General features: G+C 36.8%; 1 protein-coding gene across 1 annotated transcript in view; it reads right to left on the bottom strand.

Annotated features, from left to right (window-relative positions):
- Positions 1 to 27,017, bottom strand: part of LOC117094169 (receptor tyrosine-protein kinase erbB-4) — a 925,342-nt gene that overhangs the window by 128,325 nt on the left and 770,000 nt on the right. Inside the window, exon 5 of the mRNA XM_033229398.1 lies at positions 7,763 to 7,828. Within this exon, the coding sequence (XP_033085289.1) occupies positions 7,763 to 7,828 (66 nt within the window). The remainder of the gene's footprint in view (positions 1 to 7,762; positions 7,829 to 27,017) is intronic.

The raw sequence follows: 27,017 nt of genomic DNA, 5'->3' as shown, positions 1-27,017 counted from the left end.
ATTTTGTGGTATTTCAACTTCTACAATAAATAATGTTTTTAACCTATTGTCAAACTCACATTTTTCAATCAGCTTATCAGCAAGGAACGCCACTTACAAAGCAACTTAGAAAACTAAAGGGTATATTGAGTGGTTATAATTATGACTACTTTAATGCAAAATGTATGCAAGGGTCAGGAAAATCAAACTGTAATATTTGGATACATGCCTTTTTCCCTCTCCTCATTCAAAATGCAGTAACTGAGATAACATCAGGTCTAGCAGGACAAAAAGAACGTGTAAAATGAAACGACCACCCTTTCTGATAACGGGAGACTGGAGAGAGCTGGCCTGATACTGTGCTTAAAGATAAAAAAAAAAGGACATGTAGTATCTACTTTAAATGAGATAAGTGTGCTTCATATATCTTGCAGGGACAGAGATAACTTTGTTTCTTTAATCATTATTATTTATTTCTTAAACCTTAGTCTCTCTCATACCTAAAACCTATAGAGCTCAGACCTTACAACTCAGTTCTTATGAATAGAGAGAGTTGTCATTCTTACCTGTAAGCCTGCTAAATAATACTTCTATAAGCTTCAGACTTCATATGGCAGATAAGTTTGTCTCCGCTGACATGACTACATTAATCCACTGAATCAATTTACTTAAGCTGTGCTATGGAGCAATGCAGCCACCATTTAACTGAGCTTAAAAGTACTTTCAAGTTTGAGTCACTGCTCCACATGTAATGTAGCTCTCAGTGTCCAATCATAAGTTCTCCTTTGAACCTTTGCAACTCTGTGACGAATATTCTTGTTAGGTTTATAGGGTCATGATGCTCTAACATCCAGAAGGATTTAAGAATAATAAATTCATGAAGTTTCAGAAAATCAGACTCATGAGTAACACAGGAAGAGGGGAACACTTGGTTAGATTTTACAAGCACTATCTACTTACCTTAATATTTACAAAATTCTTTAAGTTGAATGAGGTTTTTTTTTAAAGAATTTATCTAGAAAAATATTTCATATGTTACAAAAACATTTAAAAAATCATACTAGTTTCACAGTTTAGTCTGAACATAATTAAATGCTATGGAGGAACAATGACACAATTAAATTATCTAACATGCAATCAAGCTAACTGTGGCACACAAACAAGTACACAAAATAACTTGCAAAATGTTACTAAATTTTACTAAAAATGTACTAAATTTTACTAAAAGTGTAAAACATTTTACTGAAATTTCTGTCTGGTAGGTTTGCATAGTGAACTGTTGTTCATAGTAAGTTGACGGTTTGTTCACATTCTTTTTCTATTTAGCTAAATCTATTAAAAACAAAAACAAAAACCTTTTCTTCATTCCTCTGTTTAAAATCTCTGGCCTCCCACAGACCTTCCCTGAAGCTCACTGTTGTTGTGACCGGTTTCTTTGTTTCTCTGTATCTCTATTCAGAGATGTTTTTCAATCTGATCACCACTCTTTGCTTCATTTCACCCTAACAAGTCATTCATTTTCATGAACTTGTTCTCCCAGAGCCTGGGCCATTTGTCTTTAGCGTGGCTTCTCACCATTTAGTGACAAAGAGGATAACTCCCAGCACATTTGCTAGGAGACACCTGTGGGAAGATGTCAGCACTGATAAGGTGTAGTCAGTGAAATATACGCTTCACTTCAGTTGCCTTAGCTGAGGTGTGGGGCTTTTTAATACTTTTTTCTCTTTTCCCCAATGTGTGGAAAGTCTCAAAGAATAATTAGCCATAAAAATAAGGAAATATTTGGTAAATCATGAAGTTAAATACTTCCAGAGAAGCCTCCACTAAAGTGAATTTACTGTAGTCATAGGGAAATAGGTCACTTGTAAATAACATATGATTATGTCTTTCAGACTCTAAAATGTACTTTTATATAGTCAATCTAGAAAAGCAGAATATTGTCAAAAACTTACATAGCATGTTTTCTGATTTTTTAAAAGTTAAGTCAAGGTCAGATAGAAGTGTATCTTTAGTGGGCCTAAGAGTAAATAATATGTTTTAAATAACAGAAGAGTCACTGGAAATCTACAGAAGCCGAAAATAATTGACTTTAAAAAAAATGAATCATGTGTGTTACAACTGTATGGGGTCTCTGGAGGTCTCATATTGTTATGGAATCTCCCATGAGATCTAATTCTCAAAAAATACAACCTAAATTCTAAAATTCTGATCTTACAACAAGTATATTTTTGAGTAGTTCCAAAATACTTTTTGCCTCAGGATGCTGGGCTCTTTACATATGGATAAGTAATTTCACTTTCAAGCAGCTCAGACTAAGAGAGAGAGAGAGAGGAGGGCAGGAATGAATGTCAAGGGCAGGCAGCCTCCAACCCCACTCCAGGGCTTTTGCTCTTCCATGTCCCAGCCACCAGGTGTCAGTAGACTTCACAAGGTGGAACTGGCCTACAGGAGTTTGCCTTCCATATTCATTCATCCAGATTTAAATTGGAATAAATTTTCTAATAGTATCCTTTCTAATTTATTATAATATCGGCTGTTATTGATTGGGTTTTGGATACACTAATAATTATTTAAGTGCTTCAACTGCATTGTTGTATTGAATTTCATTGTGCCCCCCACCTTTCACCTCCCGAAAAACAAAACAAAAGAAAAGAAAAGAAAAGAAAAGAAAACAGACAAACAAAAAAACCCCTCAGGTAAGTATAATTATCTCCATTTTATAGATGTGGTAACGATATTTTGAAAGATGAAGTCATTTTCCCATGATAGAAAGTGGAAACAACCAGGATTTGTATCTTTTTGCTAATTTCAAATCCAGCTTCCTAGACTACCAAACTGTGCTACAAAATATTGTATCCAGGAAATAGTTGTCTTTAGACTAAGAACACTTAGGTTAAAATTCCTGGTATTAGTTGTGTAAATTTAACCCTTTAATCATTTCCTCTGCTTATATTTCCTCAACTGTAAAATGGGGTTAATGTAACTGCCCTCTTTAACTCACAGGAATATTGTGAAAATGTATTTTTAAAATGGAAATATTTAATAAAGTTATATGTTAACTTGTATACTATTCTAAAATTTGGCCGGTGTGGTGGCTCACACCTGTAATTCCAGCACTTTGGAAGGCCAAGGAGAGAGGATTGCTTGAAGCCAGGAATATGAGACCAGTCTGGGCAACAAAGAGACAGCCCTGTCATTACTTAAAAAAAAAAAAAAGCTGAGTGCAGTGGCACGTGCCTGTGGTCCCAGCAACTCAGGATGCTAAGGCAAGGGTTGCTTGAGCCTAGGAATTTGAGGGTGCAGTCTGCAGTCAGCTACGATTGTGCCACTGCACTCCAGCCTGGGCAATAGAGTGAAACACTATCTCAAAAACAAAATAATATAAAATAAAATAAAATTTGTACTGGTTTATCAGGTCCATGTATTTGTTGCGTTTAAATTTGGTAGGCTTTGTAGAGTAAGCACAGTGGCTGTTAAGCCAATTTTAGATTACAGTAAGGATAGCTTCTATGCTGAAAAATTAGCTGAATTAAGTAATTTCACATCTCATGATTTGATACATGAATTATAACTTGATGATTTTCTTAGTCAAGACTTTCTCCCACCTGCATTTGTCAGCAACTGATAAAACTCCATTCAGGCTGGGCGCAGTGGCTCACACCTATAATCCCAGCACTTTAGGAGGCTGAGGCGAGTGGATCACCTGAGGTTAGGAGTTCGAGACCAACCTGGCCAGCATGGCGAAACCCTGTCTCTACTAAAAGTACAAAAAATTAGCCAGGCTTGGTAGCACATGCCTGTAATCCCAGCTACACATGAGGCTGAGGCAGGAGAATTGCTTGGACCCAGGAGGCAGAGGTTGCACTGAGCCAAGATCGTACCACTGCACTCCAGCCTCTGCGACAGAGCGAGACTCTGTCTCAAAAAAAAAAAAAGAAAGAAAAGAAAAGAAAAAAAACCTCCATTCAAATATACTAGAAGAACACCATGTTTCTTATGGAACCTAAGGACAGAAGTGTAGCTGGACCTCATGAAACCCAGAGAACTAGGAGGTAAACATTGTCAAAAATTGTTATTCTTCCTTTCCTCAACTCTCTGTATGACTGCTTTATTCTTCAGTGTCTTTGGGGACTAGTTCTTTCTGCTTCTCATTAACATACATAGTTCAAAAATGGAAATCTCAATTAGCTTTAATATCTCTTCAAGTTCATGTTTCTAAGGTAGTGTAACCAGCACTTCTAGATCCCAAATCTAAATTCTCTGGAGAGAGAATTTGATTGGCCCAGCGTAGTCAATTTCCACCCATATTACAAGATTTCTCAACCCTCAGTACTATTAACATTTTGTATTTGTACTGACTAATGCTTTGTTTGCATAGGCGTAGGAGAGGCTTTCCTGTGCATTATAGGGTATTTGGCATCATATCTTGTCTCTACCTTACCAGTGCCAGAAGATGATCCCTCCCATCCCTCCTCCATGATGTGACAACCCAAATTACCAAAAGTCCCTTGTGGGGCAAAATCACTTCTAGTTGATAAACACTGACCTATGAAGTAAAGGGTAAAGTATCCCATAAAACAAACATGCCTACTTGTGCTGACGATCTAGAAGGGGTTTTTTTTTTGGAGAAGGCCAAGTGTCTGCTTGGCAAGTATCCTGAAAGTGGTCTATTACAAAAATAAGAGATGTTGGTGGAAATTATAACTTTTGTAAAATTTAGCCAACATAAGCAGATCTACTAAAATACATTAAAAAGTTCAGAATTTTAAGCACTGTATAAATTGAAAGAAAATTTCAATCAAAGTTAGGGAAAACTCATATATGTTGCTTCCGCATTCTACCCTAATATAGTGATTTTCACATTTTTTACTCATATATCTCAATCTGAGAATAAGTATTCACCATCTCTGTATATATAATATATAATATGTATACACAGAGTCTTTCTTGGTATCTACAGAAAATTGTTCCAGGACCCCCATAAATACCAAATTCCATAGATGCTCACTTCCCTTATATGAAATGGCAAATAGTATTTGAGTATAAACTACACACATCATCCTGTATACTTTAAATCATCTCTATATTACTTATAATGCATAATGCAATGCAAATGCTATGTAAATAGATGTTATAATGTATTTTTTCTTTGTATTATTTTTAATTGTTTATTAATTGTTTTTTTCCAAATATTTTTGATCTACAGTTGGTTGAATTTGCCATGTGGAAACCAGTGATATGGAGAAATGACTGTAAAATCTGTACATATAATCAATACTACTGCATTTTGTAATCTGTAAAAATACACATAAAATAAGACACAGATGAAATTAATAATTAAATTCCTATTTTAATCTTAATAGTATTAATTATAATTATTAATAGTATTAATGAATATACTGTATGAGACTTCTGATGTAGAAAAGATGGCAGAGACCTTTTTCTTCCTACCTGTTAAATTCAACTATAAACCCTGAAAGTAATGCAAGAGACAACCAAAGGAGAAATCTGAAAGTTGGTGGGAGGAAGTAATTTTGCTTTGGGATCTAGCACTGGAGGAACAACACAACATCAGGGTGTCTTAAGTCCCCCTACTCAACAGAAGAGGGATCCATCCCAGCATTTCCCAAATCTAAGCTCCTTCATCCCTCAGATCTATGGTGAGTCCCTCAACAGTACTAGCGGAGCCCCATGGGCCTGAGACTCCCCTCCTCTACCAGGAGGGTGTGGCCTGGCCCACCAGAGTGGCTCAGCCACAAGAAGGAACTTTTGCAGAAGCCTCTTTGACCCCTCTGTAAAATAAATAAGTGAATAAATAAAATAAGTAGGTGAGTGAGTAAAAACTCACTTTTAATTTTGATACCTCGGAAGTTTTTTTCTGTCATGAAATGACCAGTGGATATCTAGCACTTTCACAGTCTCTTTGGTTGTCGCTTCATCACAAAGTGTTGCAGATTTTTCCTTATTTTAGAGAACCTGACTTCCTGCAAATGGCCATATGAGTGTCAGACCAGCACTGGGATGCAACTTAGCCTCGACTTCTTTGCTATTAAAAGAATACCTCCAAATGTTGTGAATGAATTTCACACAATAATCTCACCTCATTTAAAAGCCTGTTTAAAATTCTTGTCAATACATTCCTGCCGTAAAACATTGTTTCTATTAAATTAGTTAATTTAAATCTACATTGACTATTTTGCATCTAACCCTTTGACAAAGATCCAAAAATTCCCTAATGGACTACTTTGTCCAAAGAATAGGGATGGAAATAGGCATTAATGGACGTTGCTCTCGGTAGAGCTAATTGTTCCAACATCAATAGAAAACAAGATCTCCATTTTGCTGTTCTCTACCAATTTCCAAATCCACATGTCTATGACCCTACAAATTCACCTCTAGAAATTAATGCTACAAATAATTCATACACGTGCATGGGTTGAAGAAATCAAGTTGTAGTACAACATGCAAAACATGCTAATATTTGAACGAAAAATGGGGTGAGTGCTTATATACCTACTTCCTTGGGTATGCATAAACTATTTTTGGAAAAATACACCAAAATAGCCAATAATATTTGTTGCCTATGGAGAGCCGAGGGAAAAAGGTGGGACCCACGTGGGAAGATACTATTTTACCTTATAATCTTATCTATTTCATGAAGTTTGGATATGAGAATGTCCATGAATTAAAATTAATAAATTTAAGAAATCATTTATCATTGAAAATATCTCTCCTGTATTTTTATTCTTTGGTGGTTCACAATAAAATAATTCTTTCTGTATTTCTTTATTAAAAGAGAATCTAGCAAATAGAACTAGAAAAATGTGAACTGAGACAAATTAGAAATCTGTAAAATTTCATCAAAGCATGTAATATTTGTATGTTTGAATCTTTAATAATATTTTCTGGTCATCTATGCTAATAAAGAAATATATGTCAACTTGTCACTATACTTTTTTTCCATATCATATTTCAGTCATTTTTATTGCAGCAGGAAGAATGAGTGTTTACTACTTGTATAGGACATTTTATTTTTCATTTTTAAAGAAATCATTTATTCTTAAGATTCATGAAAGTTCAGTGCTGGTTTGAGTACTAAACAACATTAAGAATGCTGAAAAAAAATCTAGCTATTTGTCTTTATATTTAGTATGCTTTGTTACTATATATCTTAGCAATGATGATAGCTTCATATTTTCTTTAGCTAATGACTAATCCAAGAAACAATATAAACTAAGGGCAATAGTCATTGTCAACAATAGTGATTATTTCCATAATTCATAAAGTTTGTATCCCTCTGCCTGGAACACTGCCTGGAAAAATACAGTGGGTACATAGTAGTACCCTTTCTTTTTTTCTTTCCTCTCCTTTTGTCATGAATGAATAGTGAAATAATTAGTTAGTGAAAGGACTGAGAGACCCAGTTAACCTGAAATTTTGTACACAATGGATTTCCCACTTCTAGTGATGTAAAAACTATTTTGTACACATCAGATTTCCCACTTTTAGTGATGTTAAAACTCTGAAGTTATAGCTACTATCACCACAGCTGTGCTGTTGAGATCATTAACCTAGAAACCAAGAAGAAACCTAAGAATCAAGTATATATCAATTTTCATTTGAAAGCAATCAAAATTGGGTAGTTTTCTTGGCCCAAAGCAAATCAACCACAAGGAGGCAATAGCTCATTTCATGTTTTAGATGACCAGGGGCATGAAATGTACCAATCATAAAAATTCCTTCGCCACATCAAACCTGTGTGCTCTCACTGATGAATACTTACAAGTCTGGCAATGATTTTCCGTGGGTCCCCAGCAACGGCCAGTACAGGACTTATGGCAACGTCCACCTGCAGAACAGGAAAAGGGAAAAAGCACATGCATGTTATACTCTTTCACTCCTCAACTAGGAGTAACTCCTCAAAGGAAATACTCCTGCTCCTTTACGAGGATTTTCATGTCATACTAGAGCTGAAACATAGCCCACAAAATGCCCACTTAAGTAGGAAAACCTGACTGTCAAATATATGTGAGATTGAAGTACAACTTCCTGGTATTCAAATCCTCTTATCATTTTATAGGAAAATAAAATAAATGAATTTGTGAATTTTCTCAGAAAAGCAAAAGCAAATAATTATATTTAATAAGTTTCACTTTCACTATTGAGCATTATTATTCTATTGATCTAATCTACTTGATATAATTTCCAGAGATTGCATCTTACTGAGAGCAGCATATATTAAAAAGTAAAGCAATAAAAATAAGTTGAATTCTATGAGAACAAGAATATATTTTTACAAACACATGAAAAATCATCAGAATAAATGGTAAAATCCTGCATTTAAGCTATTTCTTGAAAGCTTAATTTCAATTATTTTTATACTTCTAAAATGTTTATTAACATTATTATTTGCATTTTCAAATATAAGCCTTAATCTCCTATAGTGGCATCTTCTTCTACCATGGGTATTTGCCTCAACAAACATAGCCGTCCCACAGAGAAATTCCCATCGGGACTCAAAATAAAGAATATTAGCTGGAAGAAGTCATGTAAAAACGACTTCCTTTGAATCTTATTTTTGAATTTCATAGGTTAACTCTAAATTTCTGTGGGCACATGACACATTTTTGGAATAAAATAAGATGTTAAAAATCTATTAAAGCTTAAAACTTTTCCATAAACAGAAATGTTTTATATGACATTTCCTTAAATGCTTCTTATTAAACATTGTCAATTTTCTAATAATAATTGTTAATAGGATTCTCCCATTTAAACTGTTTAACAAAGCTAACTATATTATAAAAATCATCAAATAACATCTGATCAGATGCTCCCATCTTTCCTTGATCCAAGTTTTTAATTCCTCAACCAGAAAGTTCTTACAACCTGGAGTGTTTTCCCGCCTCCAGTGAAACTGCCTAAGTGAGCCTATTCTGTTAAATGAGTACATGGTTAAGATACAGATTCAACAGACACTTTCTCTGGCTGAATCTCAGACCATTCAGATGGTCTACCTTTGAGAAAGTGAACTGTACTATTTCCAAATTAATACAATACTTAGGTTCTATTCCAGTCATCTTCTTAGAAGTATGGGGATCTTTGCTACAACAGAGTTTATTTAAAGCAATTCTATTACTGAAGTATTGCTGCTGACATCACCAGTATATAATATCCTGTCACTCTGCCATCTGTTTATTTAGAGCCAAACACATTATAACAACATAATGCAAGCTCATTGTAGCTGACAGGAAAAGGACTCCATCTGGCCTGAACAATATAACTTTAATCAGTGATAATGATAATTATTATTAAAAACTTACAGGAGTTCTTTTGTACAAAGCTAATAAATCTAAATTGATTTATACTAGCGGAAATTAGAAAGGACTGTGAGACAAAATAGGAGGCAGTGAAAACTTTTTGGAGTACAAACTTTTTTATGAGAAAGTAGCTAATGTTAATGTGATTTCTTAGATTTGGTATAATCCTCTAAATTGATCCATTAAGTGATCTGTTAATTGAAGATAGTTGAAGCATAAGATATTCTACCATTTAATCTATGATTTATTTAATCACGTTTGGGGCTCGTAAAATATTTGGCCTTATTCTTTGTGGCCAGAATACTACCTAACTGGAAAAAAAAGAAAAAAAAAGAAAAGATAAAAGCAAATAGAAGAGAAGAAAAAGAAAGGAGGAAAGAAGGAAGGAACAAGGAAAGGAAGGAGTTAAGTAACACAATTCATATTAGACATTTTAATATTCTCAATATTTTTCTCCTACTCGATTAATTTTTTAACTTCTTATTCATGAAATTCCAATTTGCCACCCAGACATCTGATCCCAGATTCAATATAAAAAGGCACGTTGCTAGAAATACTGTTGATGGTTCTTGATAAGGTATCAGGGCAAGGCCCATATAGTACCCACACACACAAAAAAACAAGTTGAAATAATTTAACCTTGACTGTCTACTTGATATTATGATTTTTTTTGGTAGTTTCCATTTCCACTTGACCTACACATTTCAGAATTCTATTATGACAAACACACTAGAGGATCTAGAATTGACTGTACTCCCATAAATGGCTGTTCAGCCAGGACTACCTCTATTTTACTTTCTCTCTAGAGTCTTGACACTTTTGGAATCTGTCCTAGTACTCAGTTCAGCTTTAGCTTTACTCTTCAAAATGATGCAAGACATGGTACTTTTGTTATCACTGGATGTTGCCAATTAACAAGTAAATGCTACAATATCTGACCAAAATATCTGATTAGAGATATTTATGAATCAATGTACATACTACATTTTTATGTCTGTAACCTTAGTTTGATTCTTATAGTTAATTGGGAAGTATAGAAAGAGTTCCCATAGTAATTAACTGCCTAGCACAGAAAAAAAACAACAACAAAATTTCCAATAAGCGTTCCCTCCTATGTCCTTCCAACCATGTATCCCTGATTATTTCATAAGTACCTTCTTCATTTGGTTATCAGGCATGATGTTAAGCAATGGACATAAAATATTAAACTGAAACAGGTAAGTTTATCACCCTCTTAGAGTTTAGAATTAATTCAGGAAAAGAGTTTTGACTATTCTGTAGCTAATGTTCACCCTCTATCAGTTTAAGGGAAAAAGCCAATAAATCTAAATTTTTAACAGCCCACTAGCCCAGGAAAGAAGAGTTGGATGAAAGCAAGTGGAGCTAGATCATTCCCAGTCTAATTTCCAGCTATACTGGAAGTCAGCTACATTCCTTAAACAATGACTCGTCCATGTGACATCTAAAAGGAGCTCACCCTAGACCATATCAGTGAAGAGTGTAAGTATAGGCTTCAATACGTCCCTTGTTTGTCTGAAAAAACAAAACAAAACAAAACAAAACAAAACAAAAATCAAATATTTTAATGATAGCCTACTAGCTTACTGGGATTTTCTTCCTGCCCTCTGTTCTCAGGCATGCACTAACCTCAAAAGTCCTGATGTCATGTGAAAAAGAGATCTTATATGTTGTATTTAGTGTGAATTAGTTTTATAAACTACTTCTCCCCAGAGTGTGTTTCGCAAATGAGGGCCACAAAGAGAGGAATTAGTCAGATGCTAGAATATGCAAATGAGAGTGGTGTTTAGGGGTTTTGCCAGTGCTGTCCAAATCTTCCCACTTCCGTGTCTCAACCTGGTACATGATTCTTTCCATTGATTATTGCACTAATTTTTTTTTATTTTTTTATTTTTTATTTTTATTTTTATTTTTTTTTTGAGATGGAGTCTCGCTCTGTCGCACAGGCTGGAGTGCAGTGGCGCAATCTCAGCTCGTTGCAACCTCTGCCTCCCGGGTTCAAGTAATTCTCTGCCTCAGCCTCCCGAGTAGCTGGGATTACAGGTGCCTGCCACACGCCCCGCTAATTTTTGTATTTTTGGTAGAGACGGGGTTTCAACACCTTGGCCAGGTTGGTCTTGAACTTCTGACCTTGTGATCCACCCATCTAGGCCTCCCAAAGTGTTGGGATTGCAAGCATGAGCCACTGTGACTGAGCTTTTTTTTGAGACCGAGTTTCCCTCTTGTTGCCCAGGCTGGAGTGCAATGGCACAATTTCGGCTCACTGCAACCTCCACTTCCCAGGTTCCAGCTATTCTCCTGCCTTAGCCTCCCAAGTAGCTGGAATTATAGGAATGCACCACCACACTGGGCTAATTTTTGTGATTTTTAGTAGAGACGGGGTTCATCCTGTTGGCCAGGCTGGTCTCAAACTGCTGACCTGAGGTGATCTGCCCTCCTCGGCCTCCCAAAGTGCTCGGATTACAGGCGTAAGCCACCGTGACTGGCCTGCAATAATTCTTTAAAGCTATGTGAGAAAATAGTCCACTTTTTTACTAAAAATGAAAAATGTGACATTTCCATATAGCTCAGTGATAGGAGAATTAATCAAATTAGTATGTCCTGTTATTCTGACTCAAAGGGATGAAATAAGAAACAAACCAATATTTTAAACAACCATTTCAGTTACTTCAGTAATTTTTTAAAATAACTTAAAATAAGTGCTAGGCGTAGTGCAGTAGCACATGTCTATAATCCCAGCACTTTGGGAGGCCGAGGTGGGCTGATCGCTTGAGCCCAGGAGTTCCAGACCAGCTTGGGCAACACGGCAAAACCCTGCCTCTACAAAAAATGCAAAAATCAGTCACTGTTGTTGGTGCACGCCTGTCTTCTCAGCAACTCTGGAGGCTGGGATGGGAGGAGCACTGAAACCTGGGAGGTGGGGGTTGCAGTGAGCTGTGATTGCTCCACTGCACTCCAGCCTGGGCGACAGATCAGACTCTGTCTCAAAAAATAAAATAAAATAAAAGAATAAATAAAATAAAAATAAGTTCTGGTTATTCCCCATTACCATTATTTTAATTCACAGGCAATCCCTCTGCTTTGACATGGCATTATTCATCATGGAAGCTGGCAAATGTGACTAAGTTAATCTTTTATGCTTGTCCAGCAGATGTTACTAAAAATGTAGCCTTTGCATTCCTTTTCAGCAACTAGAGTCCATGAACTGCATTTATATTTTTAAGAGTCACAAATTCATCTAGAAGTTGTGCTCGTTTGTGTGACCACCTGAATGTGGGATTCAGTGCCTACCTCTGTAATGCTTTCTGCAAGTAATAGGCCAGGCCAGTTGAAGAGTTACAAAATATGAAGTCACTGGCAACCATAAAAGATCATATCCTCAAACTGCCTCTAGCTAAAGGCAATGCAGTTATATCCCTGGGTTTTTCTTTTACTCCTTTTAAAAACTGGCAGGTTTGACCTCTTAAAACTACTTTTACTAGAGAAAGAAGTGAGAGCATAATACCTTTTTTATGACCATATAATTCAAAATAGGAAAGTAGAACATTTATTGAAAGTCTACTCTAATCCAGTCCCTATTCTTGGTGTGTGTGTAGGTTCAGGGAGGGGGAATAAAAAGACAAATGTTGCTACCCTGCCCTCAAGGAGGTTTTGGGATCCAGGAAATAGGCAGAGGAATAGGCAAGTAACTGTTATGATCATAATATTTCCTAAAGTATAGGTATGTATAAAGTGGAGAGAAAGCATTGCAGAAGGCTCTGCAGTTTAGTTTTGCTTGAACAATCTAGTTTGTCCAGCAGTGAAGGAGAGGGAAGGAGAATTTCTGGCCGAATAACTAGCCTAAGCAGTAACAGAGAGGCATGGATGAGCACAACTCTTTGAGGCCATAATGAGCAGTTCAGGGGTTTTGAGCACAGTTTGCATGAGTAATAGCAGCTGGAGTGTGAGCTTACAAAGTATCACAAAAGCCTTCTAAAACAGTTTGGAGTTTACTCTGTGTGTGTATTATGGAGTTTATATGGGTATTATGGAGTTGGTCAAGGTCTTTGAGCATAAAAATGACATAGTTTGACTTGTGGGTAGAAAATGGTTTTGAGTCATGGTTCCCAAAATTTAGTCTTGACACTTGAGTAGCTTGTGCAAGATGCTGATTTTATAGTCTGGATGAGGTACAGGAATCCGTATATTTAAAAAGCACTTCCAGGGATTCTGAGGCTGAGGTTGCAAAATGACAAAAGTATATATGAGATAATGGTTTGACATATAATTCCAAACTCTGTTAGTATTATACACATATTTTGAGACAATGCTTTAAATGTTAGAGCTGATCAGATGCTTGGTAACCAAATTTTCAGACAAGCAGTGTAAAAATCTGGCAGTCTCTCATGTCTTAGTGTTTACTCTTTGATTTGTGGACACATTTCCATCAAATTGCATCTTTCTCCAGCAGCACTAAAAAATATGTAGCTTTGTTTTTCATGTTTAACTTACTGTAAACCACCCATACAATAGTAAAATCTCAATATGATTTGAGCAAATGACACATTAGTAGGAATTAATGGCATTACCATGATGTGGAATTGCTCTCCTTTATCAGATGTGAATACTTCCGCTCATTCTTATCTGACAGTTCTCACTGTCATCTGTTTATTCGTATCCACACTTTTGTTACGTGAATTGACTTTACTTTTTATTTCAGTCTCAATTCAATTTTCCTATCCTGCCTCTTAATTTGAAAGTTAAGTGTAAAATGGAAACTTTAACTTTTACACATGTTGATACAAAAAGATGGGCAGGTATTCTTACTTGCTTAAAAATATGAAGTTAAAATGAAACTAAAAATATTTATGGTTGGGATTTTTCATCTTCATCAGGAGTTATGAAGTCAAAATATGTTAAGCAATTACTGCACAGGAAAAACAAATAAGTAAGGTTAACTTTGCTAAACTTGATGTTTTTATAAGCATCATCATGATATTCAGTCAAGCAATTTATAGTCAAAAGTTTTAGAACAGCATATACACTCATGTGATCAAGACTAATTTCAAACAGAAGTGTGAAGTACACAGAAGTGTCTGCAGTGTTTCCATCTACCCCTCCCTCAGGGGCTCAACTCCCTCCTGCTAACCTGCGACTTCTAGAGTACACAGAACCTCCTCCAGCATCACCTCAGACAGGATTTCAGACAGATAGCCAATGGACAGGCTAGTTAATCTTGCGCACAAAATTGTGCAAAGGTTTGAAGATTCAAACTTATTTTGCAAATTTGTATTTTTCCTGACGCCTTCTGGAAACATAGATCAATTCAGAGGGGGCATGACAGTGGTAGAAACCACAGCTACAAACAGAAGGCTGGGCAGTCTGGGGTGGGAAAACCTGTCAGAGGGCCATTTTATAAAATCTCTTAACTCATAAATGGAAGCAACGAGCTACTCCATTTGCAGGCTGAGTATAGATCTGTTTTTACATATAGAATTAAGCAGAATAGATAGGTCAACACAAATTTTACAGTTAAAAGAAAAATTGATGATGATCCACTCAGATCTAAGATTGTCCATTATCACTTATACCTACAAGCTCATGTGATTGTAACAAGGACTAATAGTAAGAAATAACCTAATACCTATTATGTCAAAAATGAAATAAACATGAACATACTAAATACATTCTATTTCCCACTGAGTGGAAAGATCGGCTCAATGTTGTCTGTGATATTACTGTTCTGTATATTCTATGCTCCTTCCAACTGCCTTCAGAATGCTTTAGGCTACAAAAACCAATGGAAGTGAACTTCAAAGAAAATAACATTAAAAGGTCTTAATGCTTTTTGGAAAAGTAGTATTATTAATAACATAAAATGACTCAAAATAACAAAACATTACATTTTTCCTAAAAAACTAAAAGCTTTTATATATGATACTGTCAAATATTTGTTCCAAACCAGGCACTTTTAAAGCATTAATTATCACTGTTTATAGCTGTTAGCACAAAGTAGAATATAGAAATTCCACCTACTGTGGAACAGAACTAGTTCTAATCAATGTCAAATGTATTTCTGAGCATATAATAAGGCGTCTGAACAAACTGAAAAAACCTTACCTGAAAACATAAAGAATATACTGAGATGTGTCAGCTTTTTGCAACCAATAACAACAATAATAATGAGCACTTACTATGAGCTTGCCAGAGCCACCAAGAGTGTCCAGAAGCATCCTTCACAGTTACTCAATCTAGATGATAACCCCTTGGAGGTCTGCTGTGCAAAACCTGTTCAGTTATATGTAGTGGTGGGCCTTCCAAGGATGTTCTAAGCATTTTGCATATATTAACTCATTTAATCCTCATATAACCTGAATAGTCTGGTTAAAATTTCTATGTCCAGTCCAAGACTCTGTGATATGCAAGCTTATTCTTCCAACTGCTTACAAAACATCTCCACTTGTGCACTTAGCAGGCACTTGAAAACACACATGTTCAAAACTGAATCCATAATCTTCCCACTCCACTCATAAAAATTATTCCTGTATAGTGTTCCCCATCTCAGTCAATAGCAGCTCAATCCTTTCAGAAGCTTCTGCCAAAAACTTTGGAGTCATCCTCAGCTCTTTTTTCTTTCATCTTACAGCCCAGATCCAAATTCATGAACATATCTGGTTGTCTTTAACTTCAAAATCTGTCTAGTATCCAATCATTTTTCACCACCTGCACCATTATCATTGCAATACAAACCACTATCATCTCTTGCTTGGATTAATGCAATTACCTCTTATCCAGTATCCTAGCTTCCACCCTGGCCCCTTGACAATCTCTTTCTCAATATATTAGCCAGAGTGATCTTTTTAGTCAGATCATGTCAAATCTCCTAAGTTGCCATATGCCTCATAGTAAATGCCAAAGTCCTTACCACAGTCTTCAAGGACCTACAACATGTGGCCCTCTCCTCCATGCCTCAGTATTTTCCTCCAGGCTTACTCCTCTCACTCTCATCTCCCGCTGTTCCTAGGACATACAAGCTTCACTGCCACTTAGGGTTCTTCTCTTTCCTCTTCCTCTCCTCCTCCGAGAGCCTACAAAGCGGGTTTACCCACCAACTTGCTCTTGTTAGATGCCACCTCTCCATGACTCCTCTGACCCATTACGTTTACATAGTAAACATTCCAGATAGATTTACTGGATTTTATTTCTAATACATGCTCAAATTGGAAATGCTGTATAATGCATAAAAACATGAAAGAAGAAAAAAAATTCATAACCTTGAATTTTGGTGTTTTTCATTTTCTTTTTTTTTTTTTTTTTTATTGAGACGGAGTCTCGCTCTGTCGCCCAGGCTGGAGTGCAGTGGCCGGATCTCAGCTCACTGCAAGCTCCGCCTCCCGGGTTTACGCCATTCTCCTGCCTCAGCCTCCCGAGTAGCTGGGACTACAGGCGCCCGCCACCTCGACCGGCTAGTTTTTTGTATTTTTAGTAGAGACAGGGTTTCACCATATTAGCCAGGATGGTCTCGATCTCCTGACCTCGTGATCCGCCCGTCTCGGCCTCCCAAAGTGCTGGGATTACAGGCTTGAGCCACCGCGCCCGGACTGTGTTTTTCATTTTCTAAAGTGTGTGTGTATGTAGCACTTTAACATGATGTAATACTTTATACAGTTCTGTCATCTGCTATTTTCATTTTACATTTTTATCCTAAATATTTTGGATGATATTAAATAAATATTATTTTATTTTTGGTAGATTTACCTTCTGCCATACAGACATGCCAAAATTCAATTAACTATTTTGCCTTATGAGATATTTTCACTGGTACATGTAGGAGATAAATACATATTTTTTAATGAAAATACACATTAAGAAAATACCACTAATTTCATGTCATATTTTTCAGCAGATTTGTAGCTCATGAAAAGATAACAATAGAAAGAACGTGACCATGTGTTTCATTGTGTCCTTGTGTAAAACACTGATGGGATGTGAAATAGTTGTGTAGATTTGTAGATGACTGGCACATGTATCAGAACATTTGATAAAAGTATTGATGTGCTAGCTGGCCTGGATTGATATTCTGACTCTAGGAGTGTGCCAAAAGCTTCTGTACACATCTATCATATTTGACCTTTTAATAACTGAGTTGCATAAAATGTTTGAACTATACTTATCATATTTGCAAATGACACAAATCTGGAAGTGGTAGTGCATACCCTTATGGAGAGTAATCATTCAGATTTAGGAAGAATTTGGTGGAAGAAATAATGAGCTGAAATTAAAGCTATGATATTTAATAGGATCAATGTAAATTCCTGCATTTGTGGTTCTAAATCAACATTTCATGTCAATATCAACAGATATGTACTCTTACATAAAGTCTCTCTGGCATGAGACACATTAGAATTTCAAATCTCACTCTGTTACTGGTTGTGTCATTCCTTAGAAAGGTTAGTTAACTTATTTCACTTTGTTTTTATACTTTGGACTTAAATGTTTGTCCTAAAAATGGAGGTGTACACTATACTGCATACTCCAATCTATACAGTATGATTGATATCATCAGCCTCACCACATCATGTAATGCTTATTGAGCACTCTTTGCTCTCTGCATAGTGCACTAGGTATTTTATATACACTGTCTCATTTAATTTTCATAACAATATGATAGCATAAGTACTACCATTTGTTTTATTCTACAGGTAAGAAAATGGGCCGGGCGTGGTGTCTCACGCCTGTAATCCCAGCACTTTGGGAGGCCGAGGCAGGTGGAACATGAGGTGAGGAGATCGAGACCATACTAGCCAACATGGTGAAACCCCATCTCTACTAAAAATACAAAAATTTTTAGTATTTTTTTTATACTAAATGCTGGGCATGGTGGTGCATGCCTGTAATCCCAGCTACTGAGGAGGCTGAGGCAGGAGAATCGCTTGAACCAGAGAGTCAGAGCCCACAGTGAGCGGAGATCGCGCCATTGCATTCCAGCCTGGCGACAAAGCGAGACTTCTTCTAAAAAATAAAAAATAATAATAATAAAAAAGCATCCTTATTTTTATTTTTTTAAGGTAGAAATGTTCATTTAATTAACCTTCACACTTCCTAACATACTATGACTGAGCACTCTAGAAGTGTTTTTGATAGTGATGTTTTAGAGCTAAAGTATATTATATAACATCCACAGCAAAGAAGGATGCTGTTATCTGTCCTTCTAGTTTCATATTTGGTTGTTTAATCAGTGACATCCATCTTAATCAGAAACTATATATATATATATATATATATTTTTTTTTTTTTTTTTTTTTTTTTTTTGGAAAAGCATCCTTTAAGTAGAGCCAGAGAATTGTCCCTCCATGGCACATCAGCCCTTTTTATACATAGCATGTTTCTAGTCAAAAATTTTTGTTGCCCATTATTTCATTTCTAATTGGCAATTACTTTGATTCTATTACTTGTTTATTAAAGTTCAGCAGTAAATGGGTCTAAAATAAATGTCAATTAAATACAAACGCATTTCAGTAATTGGCATTTATTTCTAAAGGAGAATGTGATAGGAAATTAGAGCTTACAATTTAGGAAAGCTAAAATATTGAAAATACTACTGAGTATGTAACCAATTTACAATATTGTCACTTACTTCTCTAAGTGTTCATTTATATGCTGGCAAAATGCAAAAAACACAAGCTTTTACTAAGTGCTGATAAAGTGTGGAAAACACCAGCTATTAAATCATTTTTATCTCCTTTCAGGCTCCATTATTACAATTGGTGGAACTGTGGGTAAAGAACTTTACCTAAGAGTTGACTTTCTTCATTAATAAAATACGGATAATGATCCTACTTCACATATTTGATGAAGGAATGACTAAGTTGAATATCATATGCAAAGTACCTGGCATGTAATAAGCATTAATCAATGTTAGTTCCCTTTTTCTTCCATCACAACACATTACATAACAATTTTACTGAGCAGCAAAGACAGATGAAGAGGGAGAGGGTCAGTAAAGGTGATATGGAGATACATCAAGTAATCTGGAGACAGAAATGTTTACGCAAACAGGATTGAAATGATCAGTAAGGTACCACAGGTCAAGCAATTGGAAGCTGGGAGGGTGTGACCCCTTAGAGGCTTTCACAGGCATAGCAGAAAAAGACAAGGGGGTTTCAAAGATCTCTGCATCCTTTGACAAAGGCTTGAAAAGCCACAGTTTCAGCAAGAATGTTATGAATAACCCAACTCCAGTGAAACTCACTCGGCCACTGGAACTTCAGGCTCTTGTAGAGTTCAGGCTGGTGTACATGGAGAGAGAAAAAGAAGGCAAGAAATATTTACAGGTATGTTTCAGAAAGGGAAACAGAAACCCATGGATGGAGCAATGGTAGATTAATGAATAAGACTAGATGTCACTGATGTGGGGGTCTCAGCCCACTCCATGACCTTCATCTGTCAGATTGCTAGTCAGACATGCTAATGAGTCCCTGAGGAACCGTAACCACCCACGTGTTCACTTTGTGAGTGGTGTCACGTTCGAGAAACATGGTGCAACAGCTAAAATTCAAGCAAAAGAAATTTACTACTCTCAAAGGACATGAAATGGGATCCAAAACATTGCCCATGGCAACAGTTCTAAACTGTTATCTCACACAGCTCTCACTCTCATTCAGCAAAACCCCAACTCCAGTTTTCTCTCTCTTCCTGCCTTCCTTCATCACAAACCTTTTGCCTTCTACCCCCACCATCATTGTATCACTATTATGTGATTGATGGACTAAATCATTCTCCTCAAGTATTTTTCATTCCATTTAGCTCCCTTATCAAATAATTATTTGCCTATTTTTTTGTTATATATCTTAATTGTGCATTACAACATCTAGGGATTTTGTGTGTGTGTGTGTGTGTGTGTGTGTGTGTCTGGAGACAGGAGAACAGTTTGGTCTGGTGGACTGAAAGTATTAAGCAGACACAAAATATTTGAGAAGGTACAAAAGATAGACTATGAATATTCCCATATTTGTACATTTTATCCTATCAGAATAGTCAGTGTTTAAGGAGAAATGTTTGGGTTCTATTTCACCATGAACATAAAGAAATTCCAATAATCTGTGTGTTGTATGGTCTCCATGGACAGCCTGTGTTTTCATCTGGCTTCCACTTGATAGTTCCGAGAATAGAAACATCTCCCATATAAATTTACAAGAAATGAGTGTTGTCATGGGAAAACTGAGATGGATAAAATTATTATGAGTTCCTTAAGGGAAGGAACCATTTCTTTTCCATAATTCCTAACTGTGCTCAAAACACAATGGGCTTCTCAGATTGAATAAACCAACATCTCCTTTACTAAGAGGCCAATATCTTCACATCATAGTGCTAACACAACTTCTTCAACCCTGAGTACATTTTGAAAGGTCTTATAATGTCTGTGGTTTGGGACTTTGTAATTATGGCTGGTGCCATTAATCTTACAGCCTTCCTTTTTTATTATATATAAGATTGAGACTGAGTTTTTGTTACAGATTGCTAGCCTATAGCAGACAGTTGTGGAGATTACACATCACTGAGACAGATAACAAAGAAAAATGGATAACAAATTGGAAAAGATTAGGTAGCTCCATGCCACAATATTAAACAAAGTCTTCTGAGGTATAGCAGTCAAAGACTCATTGTATGTTACTACCATTTTTTCATCTGTCAAAGGGACTTGCTGTTAAAACAGGGCCTTAGCTGTGCGTGTGTATACACACATACGCGCACACACACACACACAAATATGTGCATATGTCCATGTCCTTTCACTTAAAATAAAAAGAACTCACATTAACAAATAGGCACATTTCTAAAATGCCACGGTAAGCCAAAGGAATAAAAATGTGATTTTAAAGTTGATGGAGGTTATAAGAAAGTGACCCAAAACGCATTATAGTAAGTAATAAGCCTAAAATGTCTTGCTGTAGAATGTTTTCATTAATTCACCTTTGAAGTTCATACACAAAAACTAAAATTCAAGGATAATGGATGTATAATATATTTTAAAAATCTGATTCCATCAAAAAGCTATTTCAGTGGAGTTCCTTCTTAATATACTACTAGACAGATCTGGAAATTGAGTTATTATTTATAGAAAAAAAGATAAATGATTTGCAAACCACTGCACAGACATCTCTTGTATTCCATTGCAAATTATTTTTAAGTCTAAATAAATATCAGTTCTACTACCTATCTTTCAGCTCCAGTTTTCTGTTTTCTAAAAAATATTTTTGGCCTTGTAACTTCTGAAATACAAATCCTTTAATTACAACGAAAGCGCTTGCTAGCTAACATGCTAAAGAGGTAGTTATATCTTAAATATATTACAATTTTATTATGTATCAGTCATGGTTCTAGGCAATTTATTTCTACGATAGACTTAGGAGGAAAGTACTACTACAGATTAGGAAGCTGAGGCCAGAGAAATTTAATAACTTGCCCAAGATCACACAGTTTATAATAAGCCCGGGATTGGAGCCTAAAAATATTATCTCTGGAGCACACACTCTTAACCAATACAACCAAGTATCTAATTTGTGTTAACAGATACAAACATAGAATAGCCATTTGGGACAAAGGAGGGAAGAACACCCAAAATAGATTAGAACATACATAGGAAGACAAACTTTGTGTCACAACAAGGCCTTGATTTCTGATGGGATTAATACAAATACTCTGAAAGTTCATTGGATTTTAGGAGGACAGGAATCCATTAGGCAAAGACTTTGAATGAGATCATTAACAAGACACTCATTCAAAATCACTTAGGGAATGACTTGCATGGAGTTAAAAAGATGATTTGGGTCATTTACCAAAATCTTTGATGTGTGTGTGAAATGAGCGGGTTAGTCAACAACAGTCAGGGTGCAGGGTGGTGTAGGTGGATGTCAAGAGCACGGAAAAAGGTGCCCCTCCCCGTCTCACTCCATCACCTCACAACATTTTAATCTATTATTCCAATTCAGTCTTATATGAGAAAAATAAGGGATAGAGGGGCTAAGCAAGCATAGTTAGAAACTGTTGGAGACAAGATTCAAACTCAGGTAGAAACGCCCAGCTTGAGCTCAGACAGTAGGCTACCTTTCAAAGCAAAGAACCAGAGGCATCATCATGCAAAAAGAAGGAAAATTCAGGGGGCTTTGTCCTGAAATATGGTCAGATAAAAGACTTTTATAGGAGGGATAGGAAGAGAGGAGGGAAGAAAAGTGATGTCTAGTTTTTCTCTACTTTCTTACATATTTTAAAAAGTATTCAACATGCATTATACTCTTACCCTTAATGTAATTTACTATTGATGAGACCATGTTTTGTTTCTTACCCCTCAGGAAAAAAATCTTTCAGCCCATTGTATATACTAATAGAAATGATTTACTATTTCATGAGAATGTTGTAAAACTGCATGATGTTAATCTATCTTCCTCTTCTGAACAAAAGCAGGCAGATTCCTGTCCGGTATACAACTATAAGGACCCTTAGACATTTGTTTATTCCACTAAGAATGCATAGCAAGTCTTTTCAATAAAAATAGTTGGAATTTTAAATTATGCATTTCAATGAAATTTAGAAATGTAGAAGTGATGGTTGTCCATCATTGTATTGCTTTAAACACTTTTAAATTTATCATTGTATTTTTTGTAGTAAAGCCAATTTCTTTATTCTGGGAAACCTTCATTGGCACATGTTTTAAATGACTAGTTTAACGCTGTACTCTAATTCTTGAGTACAGAGTTTGAATTGATTCCACAGAAAATATTTTTCAAAAAATTATCTAGATCAATATTTTTGTTTAATAAAGCATAGAGAGGTAGGAGAATAAAGTGGCTGATCAGGATAACTACCTGTGAGATGACTTTTCCTTGTGCATTTTTATTCAAGCTTTTTTATTTCTTTTATGTATTTCTCTTACTTATATTTTACCAAGAACTTTAAGAGAAATGTCACTGCATAATTTTCTTTCCATTTTTCTCCTATGTAGAAAGAGCACCTACAATTGGCAAAAGAATCACCTCTAAATTGAACATAATGTGGTCTTGCTGAGCAGTAAAGAATTAAATAAAAGTTGCATACAGCTGCTAGCAACAATCTAGGCTTGAAAGATTGCCAAATGGGTTAGCAGTTTGATCTGCTTGTTCCTCTTTCTCAGCTCCCTGTAGATACCACATCCCTTGCCCCCATCCTCTAGTGTAACCAGCGGTCTCTCCCCTACCTCCTCTCTAAACTTTGAAATAAAAGTTCTGAACGAGGGAACACCAATAGGAGAGGAAAGACACATGTGAAAATCTTGGTAAATGTTATGAAAAGGGAAAGCTGAATGTCCGCACACGTTTTCAGTAATTCATAAACATCCTCCTTTTGCTTCCTAGTTTTCAAGTGATGAGAAATTAGAGAAAAAAAGGGAAAATAGTTCCTTAAGTTCTATTTAATTGTGAAACTGAACTCTATGAAACACTTCATTAGTAAACAAGGATGAACATGTGAGTTGTGATGAAAACTGTGAACAATGCTTGTGAGGCAGGAGAATAGGGTCTGGAGGCAGGGAACCTAAGGCCGATTTGTGCTGATTTCCTAGAATGGAATCAAAAGGAAAACCCCACCTCTCCACACTCAAGTAACAAAAGGATCAAAGGCTACTCCCTTTGCAACACCCCACTCCCGCATTTCTGCATTGCAGATGAGAAAGTAAAGTACTTCTGATTGGTCTCCTCCTGAAACCAATCAGACTGTTTGTCGGCCTTATCTTCATTTGCATAGGGGTGTGACTTTGGAACTTCACTTCAGTCTCTGATTGGTCACCTTCCAGGACCAGTCAGACTGGTGGAGGGCCACCACTTCATTAATAGGGTGTAAAGCAAGTAACCAATGGGAAACCTCTCCAGGGTATTTAAACATCAGAAAATTCTGTAACCAGCACTCTGGAGTCGCTTGCTCAAGTCTACTCCCACTCTGTAGAGTACTTTTGTTTTAATCAATCTGTGTTTTTCTTTTATTGCTTTGTTTGTGCATTTACAATTCTTTGTTCAAAACACCAAGAACCTGGACACCCTCCACTGGTAACAGAACACTTACATAATTCCTCTCACCCATTATAGAGTAAACAAAAATAGAACAGGGTAATACTGAATAGAGTCAGTAAAATTCTCATTCAATTTTACACAGTTACTTTAAACACCAAATACATAATCAGGGTTTTATGTTAAAAAAAATCAATTATGGAATGCTTTGTAAATCTCTCTTTTACTTAATTAGGTGCTTATTATTTGAGTCAATATATAATTTTATTTTGTAAAAATTATGTATTAGTCCGTTCTCATGCTGCTAATAAAGACCTACCCCAAACTGGATAATTTATAAAGAAAAGGTTTAATTGACTGACAGTTTCATGTGGCTGGGGAAGTCTCAGGAAACTTACAATCATGGCAGAAGGAGAAGCAAACACATCCATCTTCACACTTCACATGGTGGTAGGAAGGAGAAAAATGAGCAGGAGAAACGCCCCTTATAAAACCATCAGATCTTGTAAGAACTCACTCACTATCATGACAGCAGCATGCGGGTAACAGCCCCCATGACTAAATTACCTCCCACTGGGTCCCTCCCACAACACATGGGAATTATGGGAACTACAATTCAAGATGTGATTTGAGGGGGCCAGGGGGGACACAGCCAAACCATATCATTCTGCCCCGGCCTCTCTTAAATCTCATGATCTCACATTTCAAACTGTAATCACGCCCTCTTAACAGACCCCCAAAGTCTTAGCTCTTTACAGCATTAACCTAAAAGTCCAAGTCCAAAGTCTCATCTGAGATAAGACAAGTACCTTCCACCTATGAGCCTGTAAAATTGAAAGCAAGTTAGTTACTTCCTAGATACAATGGGGTTAATGCATTGGGTAAATACACCCATTCTAAATGGGAGAAATCGGTCAAAATGAAGGGGCTCCAGGTGCCATGCAAGTCCAAAATCCAGCGGGGCAGTCAACCATTAAAGCTCTGTAATGATCTCCTTTGACTCCATGTCTCACTTCCAGGTCATGTTGATACAAGAGGTGGGCTCTGAAGGCCTCGGGCAGCTCCACCCCTGTGGCTCTGCAGGGTACAGCCTTCCTCCTGGCTGCTTTCAAGGCCTGGCATTGAGTATCTGTGGCTTTTCCAGGCACACAGTGAAGCTGTTGATGGATCTACCATTCTGGGGTCCGGAGGATGGTGGCCCTCTTCTCACAGCTCCTCTAGGCAGTACCTCAGTAGGGACTCTGTGTAGGGGCTACAACCCCACCTTTCCCTTCTGTACTGCCCTAGCAGAGGTTCTCCACGAGAGCTCTGCCACTGCAACAAACTTCTGCCTGGACATGCAGGCATTTCCATACATCCTTTGAAATCTATGCAGAGGTTCCCAAACCTCAATTCTTGACTTCTGTGCACCTGCAGGCTCAACACCACGTGGAAGTTGCCAAGGCTTGGGGATTGCACCCTCTGAAGCTATGGCCTGAGCTGTACATTGGCTCCTTTTAGCAATGGCTGGAATGCAGGGCACTAAGTCCTGAGACTGCACAAAGCAGCAAGGCCCTGGGACAAGCCCATGAAACTATTTTTCCCTCCTAGGCCTTTTGGCTTGTGATGGGAGGGGTTGCCATGAAGACCTCTGACATGCCCCAGAGACATTTTCCCCAATGTCTTGGTGATTAACATTTGGCTCCTCCTTACTTATGCCAATTTTTGCAGCCAGCTTGAATTTCTCCTCAGAAAGTAAGTTTTTCTTTTCTATCGCATTATCAGCCTGCAAATTTGCTGAACTTTTATTCTATGCTTCCTTTGTAAACATAAGTTCCAATTCCAAACAATATCTTTGTGAATGCATAGAACTGAATGCTTTTAGCAGCACCTTAGTCACATCTTGAATGCTTTGCTGCTTAGAAATTTCTTCTGCCAGATACCCTAAATCATATTTCTCAAGTTCAAAGTTACACAGCTCTCTAGGGCAGGGGTAAAATGTTATCAGCCTTTTTGCTAAAGCATAGCAAGAATCACCTTTATTTCAGTTCCAAATAAATTCCTCATATCCATTTGAGACCACCTCAGCCTGCACTCCATTGTCCATATCACTATCAGCATTTTGGTCAAAACCACTCAACAAGTCTCTGGGGAGTTCCAAATTTTTCCACATCTTCTCATCTTCTTCTGAGCCCCCCAAATTCAAACAAGGAAACAATCTCTCCCTGTTGTCCATTTCCAAACCTGCTTCCACATTTCCAGGAATTTTTATAGCAACACCCCACTCCTGGTACCAAAATCTGTATTAATTAGGGTTCTCTAGAGGAACAGAACTAAAAGGATATATAGGAAGGAGAGTTTACGAAAGAAAATTGACTCACAGGATCACAAGGTAAGGTCTCAGGATAGGACATCTGCAAATTGAGGATCAAAGATCCTAGTGTAAATCAATCTGAGTCCCAAAACCTGAAAAGTAGGGAAGCCAACTGTCCAGCCTTCAGTCTGTGGCCAAAGGCCCAAGAGCCACTGGCAAACCACTGGTGTTAAGTCCAAGAGTCCAAAAGCTGAAGAACTTGGAGTCTGATGTTTGAGGGCAGGAAGCATCCAGTGTGGGCGAAAGACGAAGGCTGGAAGACTCAGCAAGTTTGCTCTTCCATCTGCTCCTGTCTGCTTTATTCTAGCAGCACTAGTAGCTGATTAGATGGTA

The sequence above is a fragment of the Trachypithecus francoisi genome, unplaced genomic scaffold (assembly GCF_009764315.1).
Source record: "Trachypithecus francoisi isolate TF-2019V2 unplaced genomic scaffold, Tfra_2.0 Lachesis_group13, whole genome shotgun sequence".
NCBI lineage: Eukaryota > Metazoa > Chordata > Mammalia > Primates > Cercopithecidae > Trachypithecus > Trachypithecus francoisi.
Note: the sequence above shows the minus strand (reverse complement) of the source record. Positions and strands in the feature narration are given on the sequence as shown.